Source organism: Bombina bombina, chromosome 4, assembly GCF_027579735.1.
Source record: "Bombina bombina isolate aBomBom1 chromosome 4, aBomBom1.pri, whole genome shotgun sequence".
Lineage (NCBI taxonomy): Eukaryota > Metazoa > Chordata > Amphibia > Anura > Bombinatoridae > Bombina > Bombina bombina.
The window spans coordinates 1,124,119,376-1,124,137,249 of NC_069502.1; the positions used below are offsets into that span (position 1 = coordinate 1,124,119,376).

Sequence of the window (17,874 nt, forward strand, 5' to 3'; positions counted from 1 at the left end):
GGCCTTTCTCAGATCTCACGGGTGGAAAGTGAACGTAGGAAAAAGTTCGCTATCTCCGTCAACAAGGGTTCCCTTCTTGGGAACAATAATAGACTCCTTAGAAATGAGGATTTTTCTGACAGAGGCCAGAAAATCAAAACTTCTAAACTCTTGTCAAATACTTCATTCTGTTCCTCTTCCTTCCATAGCGCAGTGCATGGAAGTAATAGGTTTGATGGTAGCGGCAATGGACATAGTTACTTTTGCGCGAATTCATCTAAGACCATTACAACTGTGCATGCTCAGTCAGTGGAATGGGGACTATACAGACTTGTCTCCGACGATACAAGTAGATCAGAGGACCAGGGATTCACTCCGTTGGTGGCTGTCCCTGGACAACCTGTCACAGGGGATGAGCTTCCGCAGACCAGAGTGGGTCATTGTCACGACCGACGCCAGTCTGGTGGGCTGGGGCGCGGTCTGGGGACCCCTGAAAGCTCAGGGTCTTTGGTCTCGGGAAGAATCTCTTCTCCCGATAAATATTCTGGAACTGAGAGCGATATTCAATGCTCTCAAGGCTTGGCCTCAGCTAGCAAAGGCCAAGTTCATACGGTTTCAATCAGACAACATGACGACTGTTGCGTACATCAACCATCAGGGGGGAACAAGGAGTTCCCTGGCGATGGAAGAAGTGACCAAAATCATTCAATGGGCGGAGACTCACTCCTGCCACTTGTCTGCAATCCACATCCCAGGAGTGGAAAATTGGGAAGCGGATTTTCTGAGTCGTCAGACATTTCATCCGGGGGAGTGGGAACTCCATCCGGAAATCTTTGCCCAAATTACTCAATTGTGGGGCATTCCAGACATGGATCTGATGGCCTCTCGTCAGAACTTCAAGGTTCCTTGCTACGGGTCCAGATCCAGGGATCCCAAGGCGACTCTAGTAGATGCACTAGTAGCACCTTGGACCTTCAAACTAGCTTATGTATTCCCGCCGTTTCCCCTCATCCCCAGGCTGGTAGCCAGGATCAATCAGGAGAGGGCATCGGTGATCTTGATAGCTCCTGCGTGGCCACGCAGGACTTGGTATGCAGACCTGGTGAATATGTCATCGGCTCCACCATGGAAGCTACCTTTGAGACGAGACCTTCTTGTTCAAGGTCCGTTCGAACTTCCGAATCTGGTCTCACTCCAACTGACGGCTTGGAGATTGAACGCTTGATCTTATCAAAGCGAGGGTTCTCAGATTCTGTCATTGATACTCTTGTTCAGGCCAGAAAGCCTGTAACTAGAAAAATCTACCACAAAATATGGAAAAAATATATCTGTTGGTGTGAATCTAAAGGATTCCCTTGGGACAAGGTAAAAATTCCTAAGATTCTATCCTTTCTTCAAGAAGGTTTGGAGAAAGGATTATCTGCAAGTTCTTTGAAGGGACAGATTTCTGCCTTGTCTGTGTTACTTCACAAAAAGCTGGCAGCTGTGCCAGATGTTCAAGCCTTTGTTCAGGCTCTGGTTAGAATCAAGCCTGTTTACAAACCTTTGACTCCTCCTTGGAGTCTCAATTTAGTTCTTTCAGTTCTTCAGGGGGTTCCGTTTGAACCCTTACATTCCGTTGATATTAAGTTATTATCTTGGAAAGTTTTGTTTTTGGTTGCAATTTCTTCTGCTAGAAGAGTTTCAGAATTATCTGCTCTGCAGTGTTCTCCTCCTTATCTGGTGTTCCATGCAGATAAGGTGGTTTTACGTACTAAACCTGGTTTTCTTCCGAAAGTTGTTTCTAACAAAAACATTAACCAGGAGATAGTCGTGCCTTCTTTGTGTCCGAATCCAGTTTCAAAGAAGGAACGTTTGTTGCACAATTTGGATGTAGTTCGTGCTCTAAAATTCTATTTAGATGCTACAAAGGATTTTAGACAAACATCTTCTTTGTTTGTTGTTTATTCTGGTAAAAGGAGAGGTCAAAAAGCAACTTCTACCTCTCTCTCTTTTTGGATTAAAAGCATCATCAGATTAGCTTACGAGACTGCCGGACGGCAGCCTCCTGAAAGAATCACAGCTCATTCCACTAGGGCTGTGGCTTCCACATGGGCCTTCAAGAACGAGGCTTCTGTTGATCAGATATGTAAGGCAGCGACTTGGTCTTCACTGCACACTTTTACGAAATTTTACAAATTTGATACTTTTGCTTCTTCTGAGGCTATTTTTGGGAGAAAGGTTTTGCAAGCCGTGGTGCCTTCCATTTAGGTGACCTGATTTGCTCCCTCCCTTCATCCGTGTCCTAAAGCTTTGGTATTGGTTCCCACAAGTAAGGATGACGCCGTGGACCGGACACACCTATGTTGGAGAAAACAGAATTTATGTTTACCTGATAAATTACTTTCTCCAACGGTGTGTCCGGTCCACGGCCCGCCCTGGTTTTTTAATCAGGTCTGATAATTTATTTTCTTTAACTACAGTCACCACGGTATCATATGATTTCTCCTATGCAAATATTCCTCCTTTACGTCGGTCGAATGACTGGGGTAGGCGGAGCCTAGGAGGGATCATGTGACCAGCTTTGCTGGGCTCTTTGCCATTTCCTGTTGGGGAGGAGAATATCCCACAAGTAAGGATGACGCCGTGGACCGGACACACCGTTGGAGAAAGTAATTTATCAGGTAAACATAAATTCTGTTTTTGCCTGGAAAAAAAAACCGCAATACCACCCCCCAACATTACAACCCGCCACCCACATACCCCTAATCTAACCCAAACCCCCCTTAAATAAACCTAACACTACCCCCCTGAAGATCTCCCTACCTTGTCTTCACCACCGGACCGAACTCCTCATCCGATCCGGGCGATGTCTATCCAAGCGGTAAAGAAGAGGTCTTCATCCCAGCGATGTCTTTATCCAAGCGGCAGCAAAGTCTTCTTCCATCGGGCAGAATCTTCCATCAAGCGGCATCTTGAATCTTCTCTCCACTGACACGGAGCATCCATCCCGGCCGACGACTGAACGACGAATGAGGTACCTTTTTTAAATGACGTTCCGATCAGCCAATAAAATGCGAGCTCAATCTGATTGGCTGATTGGTTCAGCCAATCGGATTGAACTTGAATCTGATTGGCTGATTCAATCAGCCAATCAGATTTTGCTACCTTAATTCCGATTGGCTGATAGAATCCTATCAGCCAATCGGAATTCGACGGACGCCATCTTGGATGACGTCATTTAAAGGTACCTCATTCGTCGTTCAGTCGTCGGCCGGGATGGATGCTCCGCGTCGGTGGAGAGAAGATTCAAGATGCCGCTTGATGGAAGATTCTGCCCGATGGAAGAAGACTTTGCTGCCGCTTGGATAAAGACATCGCTGGGATGAAGACCTCTTCTTTACCGCTTGGATAGACATCACCCGGATCGGATGAGGAGTTCGGCCCGGTGGTGAAGACAAGGTAGGGAGATCTTCAGGGGGGTAGTGTTAGGTTTATTTAAGGGGGGTTTGGGTTAGATTAGGGGTATGTGGGTGGTGGGTTGTAATGCTGGGGGGTGGTATTGTGTTTTTTTTTTTCAGGCAAAAGAGCAGTTTTCTTTGGGGCATGCCCCCACAAAAGGCCCTTTTAAGGGCTGGTAAGGTAAAAGAGCTTTGAACTTTTTTTAATTTAGAATAGGGTAGGGAAATTTTTTTATTTTGGGGGGCTTTATTATTTTATTAGGGGGCTTAGAATAGGTGTAATTATCTTAAAAATCTTGTAATCTTTTTTTATTTTTTGTAATTTAGTTTATTTAATTGTATTTTTAGATAGATATTTGTAGTTTATTTAATTTATTGATAGTGTAGGTGTATTTGTAACTTAGGTTAGGATTTATTTTACAGGTAATTGGGTAATTATTTTAACTAGGTAGCTATTAAATAGTTCATAACTATTTAATAGCTATTATACCTAGTTAAAATAATTAACAATTTACCTGTAAAATAAATATAAACCCTAACATAGCTACAATGTAATTATTAATTATATTGTAGCTATCTTAGGGTTTATTTTATAGGTAAGTATTTAGATTTAAATAGGAATATTTTAATTAATAATATTAATAAGAGTTTCGTTAGGGATGTTAGAGTTAGATAGGGTTATTATAATTTATATATATATATATATATATATATATATATATATATATATATATAATATAATAACAATATTAACCCTAATATAATTAGGGTTAATATAGCTGGCGGCGGTGTAGGGGGATTAGATTAGGGGTTAATACATTTATTATAGGTGGCCGCGGTGTAGGGGGATGTAGATTGTAGGCAAAAGAGCAGTTTACTTTGTGACAAAGCCCCGCCAAAAAGCCCTTTTAAGGGCTGGCAAAAGAGCTGAATTCTTTGGGGCATGCCCCGCAAAAAACCCTTTTCAGGGCTATTTGTAGGGTTAGACTTAGGTTTAGTGGTAGGGATAGTTTAGTATTTTAGGGGTTAAATAATTTAATATAGATGGCGGCGGGGTAGGGGGATTAGATTAGGGGTTAATAATTTTAAAATAGGTAGCGGCGGGGTAGAGGCTCACTTTAGGGGGTAGGTAAGGTAGATGGCGGCGGTGTTAGGGGCTCACTTTAGGGGGTTATAGATTTAATATAGCTGGCGGCGGTTTAGGGGTTAATAACTTTATTAGGTAGTGGCGGTTTAGGGGTTAATACATTGTTATTGTTAGGATAGTGAGGGGGGATAGCGGATAGAGGGTTAGACGTGTCGGGCTATGTTAGGGAGGCGTGTTAGACAGTGCGGGTGATTTAGACTTTAGTCAGGTTTTGTAGGCGCCGGCAGTTTCTAACGTGCCGCAAGTCACTGGCGACGCCAGAAATTTGTACTTGCGCAGATTTCTGGACATCGCTGGTTTATCCGATTTACGGCACGTTAGCATCTGACGGCGCCGTATATGGGATAGCTCGAGTTGCGAGCTGAAACTGCGGGCAACGCGGGTTCCCTCGCTTACGCCGCAAACTACGATCTATATCGGATCGCGCCCTATATGTGTACCTTTTTCTGTTTTTAATCCATCTGTTAAAGGGTTAAATTAGTGCATATAGTATTGCTTCTATTGCAAGGTTATGCCGTCACACTTGGATGAACTTTTTTGTAAATAACATTTCTAGTGAACATCCAATCCGCGTGTGTGTCTTTTGACAATCTTGAAGTCCAGCCCCTTTAAAGCCTTTAGAAAGCCTATGTAAAGAGTGGATGTGACTGCTCTATACATCACAGCCCAGCCAAAAGAAGAAATGAAGGGGGGCGGAGGAACAGACAATACCAATTTTATTATAAAATATATATACAATTTAAAAAAAATAATAATAATAATAATAATAATTATGGTTTTACTTGCAGACATATATTTTTCATTGCAACATTCTTATAGTCTGAAATTTACCATCACTTTAAGGGGGTTGGTGCAGGATCTGTAAGGTATTGTAGCATAATTATACAGTTCATTAATGTACTAAAATTTTATAAAAAGTAAATACTGCAGACTAAGAAAGTATTTAACCTTTAAACAGGTTTTAATGATTGTCGTATTGCATAATCTCATCTATAAAGGGTTGATTCAGTTTGTTTTTGAAAAAAGAAACAACTCTTATTACATATAAAATTGCCATGTTAAATTTAGGGTTTCGTTTTCGCTACCAAAACTCGTAAAGTAACATTTTATAAATTTTTCTCAAAGAAATAACATTGTTACACCCTATTTCTGTGTGACATCCTTGGATGAGGATTGAGACCAATGACTATAATAAGAGGTCCCAAATCTGGTATAGGTAAGCCACAAATGTGGCACAATATTGACATTATCTGCAGCTGCCACAGAGCCTCAATTGCACTGGCCTCCACTTTTGGTCCCTCCTATCAATAGTCCTTTGACCTTATCCCGTGCTTTCTGCCTTGTCCATGGGGCATAAGTCACTTAAGTTTTTCAAAATAATAAAAGCAAAGAAGAGAACACTACTGGCTAAGGGCAGATATAAGAAGCCTCACCTTGGAACTTTGCCTAAGCCCTCTGAAGTCTAAAAGGGACATTGTACTGTAAATGTTTTTCCCTTTAATGTGTTCTTAATTTTACTTGCTGGAGTGTATTAAATTGTTCTTTACCTTTATTTTTATTTTGTCATTTGAAATAGCTGCCGTCGCCTGTTGAAACTACTACCTATACTGAACTACTACTGTATTCTCTGTAGAAAAGCTTTGTCAGCAGGAGACAAAAGCATAAATTAACCTTCCTCTAGGGTGGAAGAGAGAATTTTTGTATCAAAAATAGCTGGTTTTGCTCATTGGACCCCCAGCCATAATTAGCATTTCTATACCTATTAGGCTTTGTGTATACAGTGAGATAACATGAGCAGGTGTCAGCCCATTAAAACGGGTGTGTCCTTGAGAATAAAAATAAACCCAGAAGGCGCACTCTAATTTACTACTCTGCAGTTAGTATAACAAGTCATTTGAAACACATTTGTACAGTGCAGTGTCCCTTTAAAGGAACAGTAAACCGTTTGAGATTGTAATATTTAATTATGCTTAGTAAAACAACTTTGGAACACAGTTTCATTTTTTTTTTTATTTGCCCTCTTTTCCTGTAAATCAAGAGTTTTCCAATTCTACTCATTTGAAGTGCACATAGCAGCCTCCACAAGCCAAACTGCCAAATCTGTCCCTGGTTGGCCTCAGCAGAGATTACCAGATAAGCTGCAAAACAAGCGAATGTTTGATAACAAAATGACAGTGGCTAGCTGTGTCTACTCCAGTAACGAGTCCTGATTGGCTCCTCCAAATAAGGCAAATAACGGGTGTAGTTTGTCTGTTGAAAAACAATACTTCCTTGCTTTGCTGTACTAAGTCTACACCATGTTTTACATACAAACCAGAGGCATACTTAGTTAAAACTGAATTTTAATAATACTCTGTTAAAAACACAATACACAGAGGCAGAACTTAACTTTCTGCGATAAGATTTTTTTTTGTGAAAATTTTTCTGCAGGTCATTTTTAAATAAAATTCAATTTTAAATTACACAGTTACACTAAGGCATCAGTTCAATTGCAATGTGTTGGTTAAATGAAGAATAAAGCAATTGTTAATGTTTTATAATATAGTGCAGTAGTTGAAAATTGCATTGCAAATTAGCTGCATACAAAGAAAAGAAGATATTTTAAAATGTCTCTTTAATAAATGTTTCCTTTTCTCTTGGTCTAACATAGAAATGTAGTAATAAAAAGATGCAGTTCTCTTACATTTAGAATAAACAGCTTTACAGACTGGGAAATCTCTGAGAGCCAGTCAACAAGCAATGTGCTGCTGCTTTGCAACGCTACTGCATATTTGACTGCTCACTTCAAACAGCACTTTGCCCTGGATGCACTGTGTTAAGGAACATTGACACAGTGCAGCCAGAGCACAGCTCTGTTTGAAGAGAACTGTCTAATGTGGAGCAGTACTACAAAGTTCAAGCGTTAACAGTTCCTGCATGTGTCCTGTTCTTTCTGCAGACATGCTGCATTTTCTGCGATGACATCTCACATAACTGTATGTTCGGCCTTGGGGAACACAAATGGCTTGTAACAGGGCGACAGATCTAGAGGCCATGTGATGCGTTCTGCACCTGCTCTGTTGCTTTATTTTTACGAGACGTCACAAGACATAGATTTTCCTAGCTATATTTGATCCAGACTTCTAAAGCTACACAATAATACTGCTTTGATTTATTTTCAATTATTTTATAACAAGGACCTAAAACTAAAAAACTAAATACGTATTACGTGGTGCTTTTATGTTTTCTTTGAGTATTGAAAAGCAGTTAATTATTTAAAGGTCCAGTAAATACAGAGGATTTACATAATCCACAAATACATGATAAAAAGACAGTACAATAGCACTTAGTCTAAACTTTAAATAAGTTTAGATTTTTTTTTCCTGACAAATTTCCGTTATGTCTATTTCCACTCCCCCTGTATAATGTGACAGCCATCATCCAATCACAAATGCATATACTGTACATATATTCTGTGAATTCCTGCACATGCTCGGTAGCAGCTGGTGACTCACTGTAAATATAAAACGACTGCGCACATTCTGTTAATGGAAGTAAATTTGAAAGTTGTTTAAAATTGCATGCTCTATCTGAATCATGAAAGTTTTTAATTTTGACATGTGTCCCTTTAATGTTTTTCCACACTCATCTAGTATGTTCTTGCAGTTGCAAGGTGTTTACATCCATTTAATCCAATTCTAACAAGGTTAGATAGGAAATACATTATTGACAAGTTAGAAGTCCTATTTCTAGTATACCTTTTACTTTGACTGTGAGGTTAAATTGTGGCCCAAAATATCCACCTTAAAACAAATGTGAAAATGAATAATATCTACAAATCATAAAGAGACGAGAAATGTGTATAGTTGTTATACTTGTTGCTAGACAAAACTGTAGTGCGGGAAAGGTAAACTACATAATCTGGATACTAGACATAATATGTATAACTGGCTTGATCAAGAAATCGTAGTGTTTTTAATTGTGTGGCTATAAAAAAAAAAAAGTTCTAAACAAAGATAAGATATTAATCATATTTAGTTTGAAATTCTGATCACCATTAAAGTGGTATGATTCTGCCTCAGGATAAATTTTAATTACCAATGCCTCGAGGGTAAATCTCAGTCATAAATTGAGTTGTGTTTTTTTTTTTTTTTGTTCATGACTAGAATTTTCTTCAAAGTTCTGATCTTATTAATAAAAAAAGATCAAACTTTTATAGTGTTGGTTGTGACTACAATTGTAATTTTAAATTAAAATACAGAGCTTCAGAACTGACAGATCATGTTGTGCAGAACTTTTCCAGATTTAAGTATATTCTGTTTAAATGGAATGGCATATGCTAAAAATGTACATGATGCACTAAAATAATGCTACTAAATGTAATAGTTTATAAAATCAGAAGTTTAATCTACAGCATTAATGGTAAATTATTAAAGGGACATTCCAAAATTTAAATGCAGATAGATGAATGACATATTTGAATAGAAACATATTTGCAATATAGATGTATTGGCAAAAATGCTTTTAGTAAAAGTTATCACTGTTTCAGTGTTAAAATTTTTATCTGCACGTGCATGTGAAACATAGCTGAATATTCTCAGTGCACCAGCATTTAAAATACTGCTGCTGCTCAAAGTGCCAGTGGGGCTTGTATGTCAGCAATTAACACATTGAGTCATTAACAAAAGGTAAAATTACCTTAGGTTTTCAATGCAAGTGCTGTTTAAAATGCTGGTGCACGGTGCATACTTAAATACACTTTTGGAAAATCTATAGCTTTTATTAGCATTTGTGCTAATACATGCATATTACAAAACTGATTACATTCATAACTGAAAGGCACCCATGTGGATTCCAATTTTGTCTTGAATGTCCCTTTAACAATCACTTCATTATGTCTTAAAATACAAATTATGTTATTTATTTATGAAGATCCTGCGACTGAAACCAATAATTTTTACAAGCCTATTTTTTTTTTCTTTTAGTTACATTTTTCAGATACATTTTAAAAACATTCCAACCATATATATTTTGTCTGATATTCATTAATGTTGCTTGTAAATGCACTTTCATACAGAGCTGTTTATTTTTTTTTCGGCTTTGCTGTCCATTTAATAAAAGAAACCTATTTTACTTGACCTTTTGTCTTTTAGAGAACACGTCTGCTTCCTTGTTATAATTGCACTAATGAGTGTTTTCTAACCATTTAGAAGGGAGATTGGCCAATGCACAAGCTGGAGTGTTCTGCTATGTGTGCCTTTGGACAAAACTGGAATCCCTCAGAAACTGTAAGGCTGACTGCAAGGATACTAGCCAAGCAGGTGAGTGGACAGGAAATTAGATTGGGATTCTTCTGGTGAAATGAAGATTTATATCTCAGGATGATTCTCTACCCTGCTTCTTGGCGGCTTAGAAAGCATAAGTCCAGTACTGAAACATTGCATCTAGTGCTAAATATGCAAGGACTCCTAAAACTAAAATTTTGATTTACTATTAAACATTGATAATTCACACACTTATTTCTCCTGTTAAGTGTAGTCAGTCCACGGGTCATCATTACTTATGGGATATTAACTCCTCCCCAACAGGAAGTGCAAGAGGATCACCCAAGCAGAGCTGCTATATAGCTCCTCCCCTCTACGTCACACCCAGTCATTCTCTTGCACCCAACTAATAGATAGGATGTGTGAGAGGACTGTGGTGATTTAACTTAGTTTTTTATACCTTCAATCAAAAGTTTGTTATTTTAAACGACACCGGAGTGTGTTGTTTCCTTCTCAGGCAGAATTTGAAGAAGAATCTACCTGAGTTTTTTGTATATGATCTTAGCGGACGTAACTAAGATCCGTTTGCTGTTCTCGGCCATTCTGAGGAGTAAGGTAACTTCAGATCAGGGGACAGCGGGCAGGTTCACCTGCAAAGAGGTATGTTGCAGTATATTATTTTCTAAGGAATGGAATTGACTTTGAAAATACTGCTAATACCGATATAATGTAAGTACAGCCTTAAATGCAGTAGTAGCAACTGGTATCAGGCTGACATGTATATACGTTAACACTTAAGTATTTCTGGGGAATGGCACTTCACTGGGAAAATACTGTATGCATATAACTTTTAGCCTAACTTGCAGTGGGAGCGACTAGCAGCAGGCTTTTTAATGACATTTCATATATTAGATTTTAAACGTTTACTGGCATGTTAAATCGTTTAATTATCTGAGGTACTTGGTGAAAATTGTTTTGGGCTTTATTTTCCACATGGCTGTCGTTGTTTTAAATTAAAACAGTTTACTGAGCTTCCCTCACTGTTGTAGTGTGAGTGGGAGGGGCCTATTTTGGCGCTTTTACTACGCATCAGAAATTCAGTCACAGTCTGTCTTTTTCTCCCTGCATGATCCAGGACGTCTCCACAGAGCTCAGGGGTCTTCAAAACTAGTTTTGAGGGAGGTAATCACTCACAGCAGACCTGTGAGACTGTGCTTGACTGTGATAAAAACGCTTATATTGTCAATTGTTATACGTTTTTTTCTGATATTAAGGGTTAATCATCCATTGCTAATGTGTGCAATCCTTTGCTAAATTTGGTTTATATAACTAATCCGGTTCATTGTTATTCAACTGTGACAGTTTTTGTGTGCTTCTTAAAGGCACAGTACGTTTTTACATATTGCTTGTAAATTTAGTTGAAAAGTATTTCCAAGCTTGCTAGTCTAATTGCTAGTTTGTTTAAACATGTCTGACACAGAGGAAACTCTTTGTGCAATATGTTCAAAAGCCAAGGTGGAGCCCAATAGAAATTTATGTACTAATTGCATTGATGCTACTTTAAATAAAAGTCAATCTGTACATGTTAAGCAACATTCACCAGACAACGAGGGGGAAGTTATGCCGACTAACTTGCCTCACGTGTCAGTACCTGCATCTCCCGCTCAGGAGGTGCGTGATATTGTAACGCCAAGTACATCAGGGCAGCCATTACAAATCACTTTACAAGACATGGCTAATGTTATGACTGAAGTTTTGTCTAAATTGCCAGAACTTAGAGGTAAACGAGATCACTCTGGGATGAGAGCAGAGTATACTGATAATGCTAGGGCCATGTCTGATACTGCGTCACAATATGCAGAGCATGAGGACGGAGAGCTTCATTCTGCGGGTGACGGATCTGATCCAAATAAATTGGATTCAGACATTTCAAATTTTAAGTTTAAGCTGGAAAACCTCCGTGTATTGCTAGGGGAGGTGTTAGCGGCTCTGAATGATTGTAACACAGTTGCAATCCCAGAGAAAATGTGTAGGTTGGATAAATATTTTGCGGTACCGACGAGTACTGACGTTTTTCCTATACCTAAGAGACTTACTGAAATTATTACTAAGGAGTGGGACAGACCCGGTGTGCCTTTCTCACCCCCTCCTATATTCAGAAAAATGTTTCCAATAGACGCCACCACACGGGACTTATGGCAAACGGTCCCTAAGGTGGAGGGAGCAGTTTCTACTTTAGCTAAGCGTACCACTATCCCGGTGGAGGATAGCTGTGCTTTTTCAGATCCAATGGATAAAAAGTTAGAGGGTTACCTTAAGAAAATGTTTGTTCAACAAGGTTTTATATTACAACCCCTTGCATGCATTGCGCCTGTCACGGCTGCGGCAGCATTTTCGTTTGAGTCTCTGGAAGACACCCTTGACTCAGCGACATTAGATGAGATTTCACTTAAGCTTAAAACCCTTAAGCTAGCTAATTAATTTATTTCTGATGCCGTAGTACATTTAACTAAACTTACGGCTAAGAATTCCGGATTCGCCATTCAGGCACGCAGAGCGCTGTGGCTAAAATCCTGGTCAGCTGATGTAACTTCTAAATCGAAACTACTTAACATACCTTTCAAGGGGCAGACTTTATTCGGGCCCGGTTTGAAAGAAATTATCGCTGATATTACGGGAGGTAAAGGCCATGCCCTGCCTCAAGATAGAGCCAAACCCAGGGCTAGACAGTCTAATTTTCGTGCCTTTCGTAATTTCAAGGCAGGAGCAGCTTCAACTTCCTCTGCTCCAAAACAGGAAGGAGCTGTTGCTCGCTACAGACAAGGCTGGAAACCTAACCAGGCCTGGAACAAGGGCAAGCAGGCCAGAAAGCCTGCTGCTGCCCCTAAGACAGCATGAAGTGAGGGCCCCCGATCCGGTAACGGATCTAGTGGGGGGCAGACTCTCTCTCTTCGCCCAGACTTGGGCAAGAGATGTCCAGGATCCCTGGGCGTTGGAGATCATATCTCAGGGATATCTTCTGGACTTCAAAGCTTCTCCTCCACAAGGGAGATTTCACCTTTCAAGGTTGTCAACAAACCAGATAAAGAAAGAGGCGTTTCTACGCTGTGTACAAGACCTTTTACTAATGGGAGTGATCCATCCAGTTCCGCGGTCGGAACACGGACAAGGGTTTTACTCAAACCTGTTTGTGGTTCCCAAAAAAGAGGGAACCTTCAGACCAATATTGGATTTAAAGATCCTAAACAAATTCCTAAGAGTTCCATCATTCAAGATGGAAACTATTCGGACAATCTTACCCATGATCCAAAGAGGTCAGTACATGACCACAGTGGATTTAAAGGATGCTTACCTTCACATACCGATTCACAGAGAACATTTCCGGTATCTAAGGTTTGCCTTCCTAGACAAACATTACCAGTTTGTAGCTCTTCCCTTCGGGTTGGCTACGGCTCCAAGAATCTTTACAAAGGTTCTGGGCTCTCTTCTGGCGGTATTAAGACCGCGAGGAATTTCGGTAGCTCCGTACCTAGACGACATTCTGATACAAGCGTCAAGCTTTCAAACTGCCAAGTCTCATACAGAGTTAGTACTGGCATTTCTGAGATCACATGGGTGGAAAGTAAACGAGGAGAAGAGTTCTCTCTTACCACTCACAAGAGTTCCCTTCTTGGGGACTCTTATAGATTCTGTAGAAATGAAAATTTACCTGACAGAGGACAGGTTAACAAAGCTTCTAAATGCTTGCCGTGCCCTTCATTCCATTCAACACCCGTCAGTGGCTCAATGCATGGAGGTAATCGGCTTAATGGTAGCGGCAATGGACATAGTTCCTTTTGCACGCCTGCACCTCAGACCGCTGCAATTGTGCATGCTAAGTCAGTGGAATGGGGATTATTCAGATTTGTCCCCTACGCTGAATCTGGATCAGGAGACCAGAGATTCTCTTCTATGGTGGCTTTCTCGGCCACATCTGTCCAGGGGGATGCCCTTCAGCAGGCCAGACTGGACAGTTGTAACTACAGACGCCAGCCTTCTAGGTTGGGGCGCTGTCTGGAATTCCCTGAAGGCTCAGGGATCATGGACTCAAGAGGAGAGTCTCCTTCCAATAAACATTCTGGAATTAAGAGCAGTTCTCAATGCCCTACTGGCTTGGCCTCAGTTAGCAACTCTGAGGTTTATCAGGTTTCAGTCGGACAACATCACGACTGTGGCTTACATCAACCATCAGGGAGGGACAAGAAGTTCCCTAGCGATGATGGAAGTATCAAAGATAATTCGCTGGGCAGAGTCTCACTCTTGCCACCTGTCAGCGATCCACATCCCAGGAGTGGACAACTGGGAGGCGGATTTCCTAAGTCGCCAGACTTTTCATCCGGGGGAGTGGGAACTTCATCCGGAGGTCTTTGCCCAAATACTTCGACGTTGGGGCAAACCAGATATGGATCTCATGGCGTCTCGCCGGAACGCAAGCTTCCTCGTTACGAGTCCAGGTCCAGGGACCCGGGAGCGGTCCTGATAGATACCTTGACAGCACCTTGGACCTTCAGGATGGCTTATGTGTTTCCACCCTTCCCGATGCTTCCTCGTTTGATTGCAAGGATCAAACAGGAGAAAGCATCAGTGATTCTAATAGCGCCTGCGTGGCCACGCAGGACCTGGTATGCAGATCTAGTGGACATGTCATCCTGTCCACCTTGGTCTCTGCCTCTGAGACAGGACCTTCTAATTCAGGGTCCTTTCAAACATCAAAACCTAATTTCTCTGAAGCTGACTGCATGGAAATTGAACGCTTAATTTTATCAAAGCGTGGATTTTCAGAGCCAGTAATTGATACCTTAATACAGGCTAGGAAACCTGTTACCAGGAAAATTTACCATAAGATATGGCGTAAATACTTACACTGGTGCGAATCCAAGGGTTACTCATGGAGTAAGGTTAGGATTCCTAGGATATTGTCTTTTCTACAAGAAGGTTTAGAAAAGGGTTTATCTGCTAGTTCGTTAAAGGGACAGATCTCAGCTCTGTCCATCCTTTTACACAAGCGTCTGTCAGAAGTTCCAGACATTCAGGCTTTTTGTCAGGCTTTGGCCAGGATTAAGCCTGTGTTTAAATCTGTTGCTCCGCCGTGGAGCTTAAACTTAGTTCTTAACGTTTTACAGAGTGTTCCGTTTGAACCCCTTCACTCCATTGATATCAAGCTGTTATCTTGGAAAGTTCTGTTTTTAATGGCTATTTCCTCGGCTCGTAGAGTCTCTGAATTATCAGCCTTACATTGTGATTCTCCGTATCTGATTTTTCATTCAGATAAGGTAGTTCTGCGTACTAAACCTGGGTTCTTACCTAAGGTAGTCACTAACAAGAATATCAATCAAGTGATTGTTGTTCCATCATTGTGTCCTAACACTTCTTCAAAGAAGGAACGACTTCTGCACAATCTAGATGTAGTCCGTGCCCTGAAATTTTATTTACAGGCAACTAAAGATTTTCGACAAACTTCTTCCCTGTTTGTCGTTTATTCTGGACAGAGGAGAGGTCAAAAAGCATCTGCTACCTCTCTATCCTTTTGGCTTCGTAGCATAATACGTTTAGCCTATGAGACTGCTGGACAGCAACCTCCTGAAAGGATTACAGCTCATTCTACTAGAGCTGTGGCTTCCACTTGGGCCTTTAAGAACGAGGCCTCTGTTGAACAGATTTGCAAGGCTGCAACTTGGTCTTCTCTTCATACTTTTTCCAAATTTTACAAATTTGACACTTTTGCTTCTTCGGAGGCTGTTTTTGGGAGAAAGGTTCTTCAGGCAGTGGTCCCTTCCGTATAGAGATCCTGCCTGTCCCTCCCGTCATCCGTGTACTTAGCTTTGGTATTGGTATCCCATAAGTAATGATGACCCGTGGACTGACTACACTTAACAGGAGAAAACATAATTTATGCTTACCTGATAAATTCCTTTCTCCTGTAGTGTAGTCAGTCCACGGCCCGCCCTGTTTTTTAAGGCAGGTCTAAATTTTTTAATTATACTCCAGTCACCACTGCACCCTATAGTTTCTCCTTTCTCGTTTGGTTCTCGGTCGAATGACTGGGTGTGACGTAGAGGGGAGGAGCTATATAGCAGCTCTGCTTGGGTGATCCTCTTGCACTTCCTGTTGGGGAGGAGTTAATATCCCATAAGTAATGATGACCCGTGGACTGACTACACTACAGGAGAAAGGAATTTATCAGGTAAGCATAAATTATGTTTTTTGAGACGGTATGAAGACCTCCTAAATCTAAATGTCTCTATTTTTAGAGGGACAGTCCCTGATTCTGAGCACAGTTCCACTGAGACAGTCATATTTCCCTATTTACAGACTGGCCAGACACACCCACTAACCTCCCATGATCCCACACCTCCCAATACAGGTCCAACCACAAAATGGTGACCATGCCCTATAATTCTCATGAGTCCCTGACACCCAGTCACTAATGTTTGGAGGTATGAGGATGTATAGATACATGTGAAATAATGCAAAATGTGATCAGTAATAAATCCAATTCTAGGAACTATTTGTTAAAGTTTGTTTAAATCTTGTTTTTATATTCTGGTAGGATAACTGCTATATGTTAGAGAATAGTTTGATGTTTGTCTCTGAGAAAGGGATGTGTACAACTACAAAATTAGATTTTAGCCTCTCCACAACCTCAATGGTAACAGAGTTGAATCATCACAATCCAATCGGGTTGATTGACAAGCATATTTTTCTCGCGCAATTAGTTGTGCGAGAGCAGCTGGCACAAGCAATTGCTTGAAGAACAAATAAGGTGGTCTCCTTGCAAAAAATTCCTTATTTTATTGTGTCTATTGTGTCACACAATAAAATAAGGAATTTTTTGCAAGGAGACCACCTTGTTTGTTCTTCATATTATTGCTAGCAAGTTGGCAGTTACTTGCGCCGGTCTCCTGCTTCCTGGGTTCCTGTGCTGGATACTACAGTGTTTTGTACAAGCAATTGCTTGAACAATGTTTTAGATGCTGCCCACTCGCTGTAATGCTGATCAGACAAGTTCCTGAGAGGAACCTTGTCTGCCCGGCTATTGATAAATGGAGCCTTTTGTGTGAACATGATTTCGGGGATTTTGCTACTATAACTTACTAACCTACTTATGGAGTTCTCATAGAAAATCGTATATTTAAAGGGTCGTTAAACTGATGCATTAATATTTAAAAGGACAGTAAAGTAACAATGAAAAGTAAAGAATAAACTTTTATTATTCGGGTATGCAATTTACTTCTATTATTTGCATAAATAAAAAGAGAGAAGCGTTCAACATGGGAACGAACAATAGCATAATAGCTTGTTCTATGGCTAGTTACCACCCAAGAAGCAGCCTCTTTTTGCGCAACATGTGCCTTTCACAGAGAACTTTCCTGAAGCTTATCAGTCTGATCCTGACTTCACAGTACAGTCCAGCCCCGAAATAACAGGCAATCCCTCTCTGAATACTTCTATTATTTAATGTGATTTGTTCACTTGGTATCCTTGTTGAAAAGCATTCTTGCATTCCTAGGTAGGTTCCGGAGCAGCTGTTGCTAGCTGCTGATTGGTAGCTTGTCATTGACTCACCTGATGTGTTCAGCCAGTAGTGCATTGCTATTCCTTCAACAAAGAATACCCAGAGAATAAAGTCATTTGGAAAGCTTTTTAATGCTCTATCTGAATCACAAAAGAAAGAAAAAAGGGTTTAACGTCTCTTTAATCCATCACTTACAATCCTGCAGCTTTATTCTAATTTTTTTTATTTTTTTTACGAAGTGCTTCTTGTCTTGCAAAATATTTAGAATTGTTTTCTGCCTACGCTATTTTTTTTTTTTTTACTTGTTAAGCAGAAGCTTTCTCAGTACATCTAGCGGTTGTAAAATCTGAGCCCTGTGCAGCTACAGACACTAATAACTAAATAATAAGTAGCTGAAGGAGTCTGTATATTTGTCCTCCTCCTAAGCTACAGACAATGCTTCCTTTGATAGCTACATCAATTCTGTGTCTGGGGGAAATAATTAGCGAGAAATTTGCAGTTTTGGGTGGT

At 40.4% G+C, this 17,874-nt stretch overlaps 1 protein-coding gene across 1 annotated transcript in view; it reads left to right on the top strand.

Annotated features, from left to right (window-relative positions):
• The window catches only part of SMYD2 (SET and MYND domain containing 2), a 275,842-nt gene that overhangs the window by 48,665 nt on the left and 209,303 nt on the right, over window positions 1-17,874 (top strand). The window contains exon 3 of the mRNA XM_053712488.1: window positions 9,756-9,866. Within this exon, the coding sequence (XP_053568463.1) occupies window positions 9,756-9,866 (111 nt within the window). The remainder of the gene's footprint in view (window positions 1-9,755; window positions 9,867-17,874) is intronic.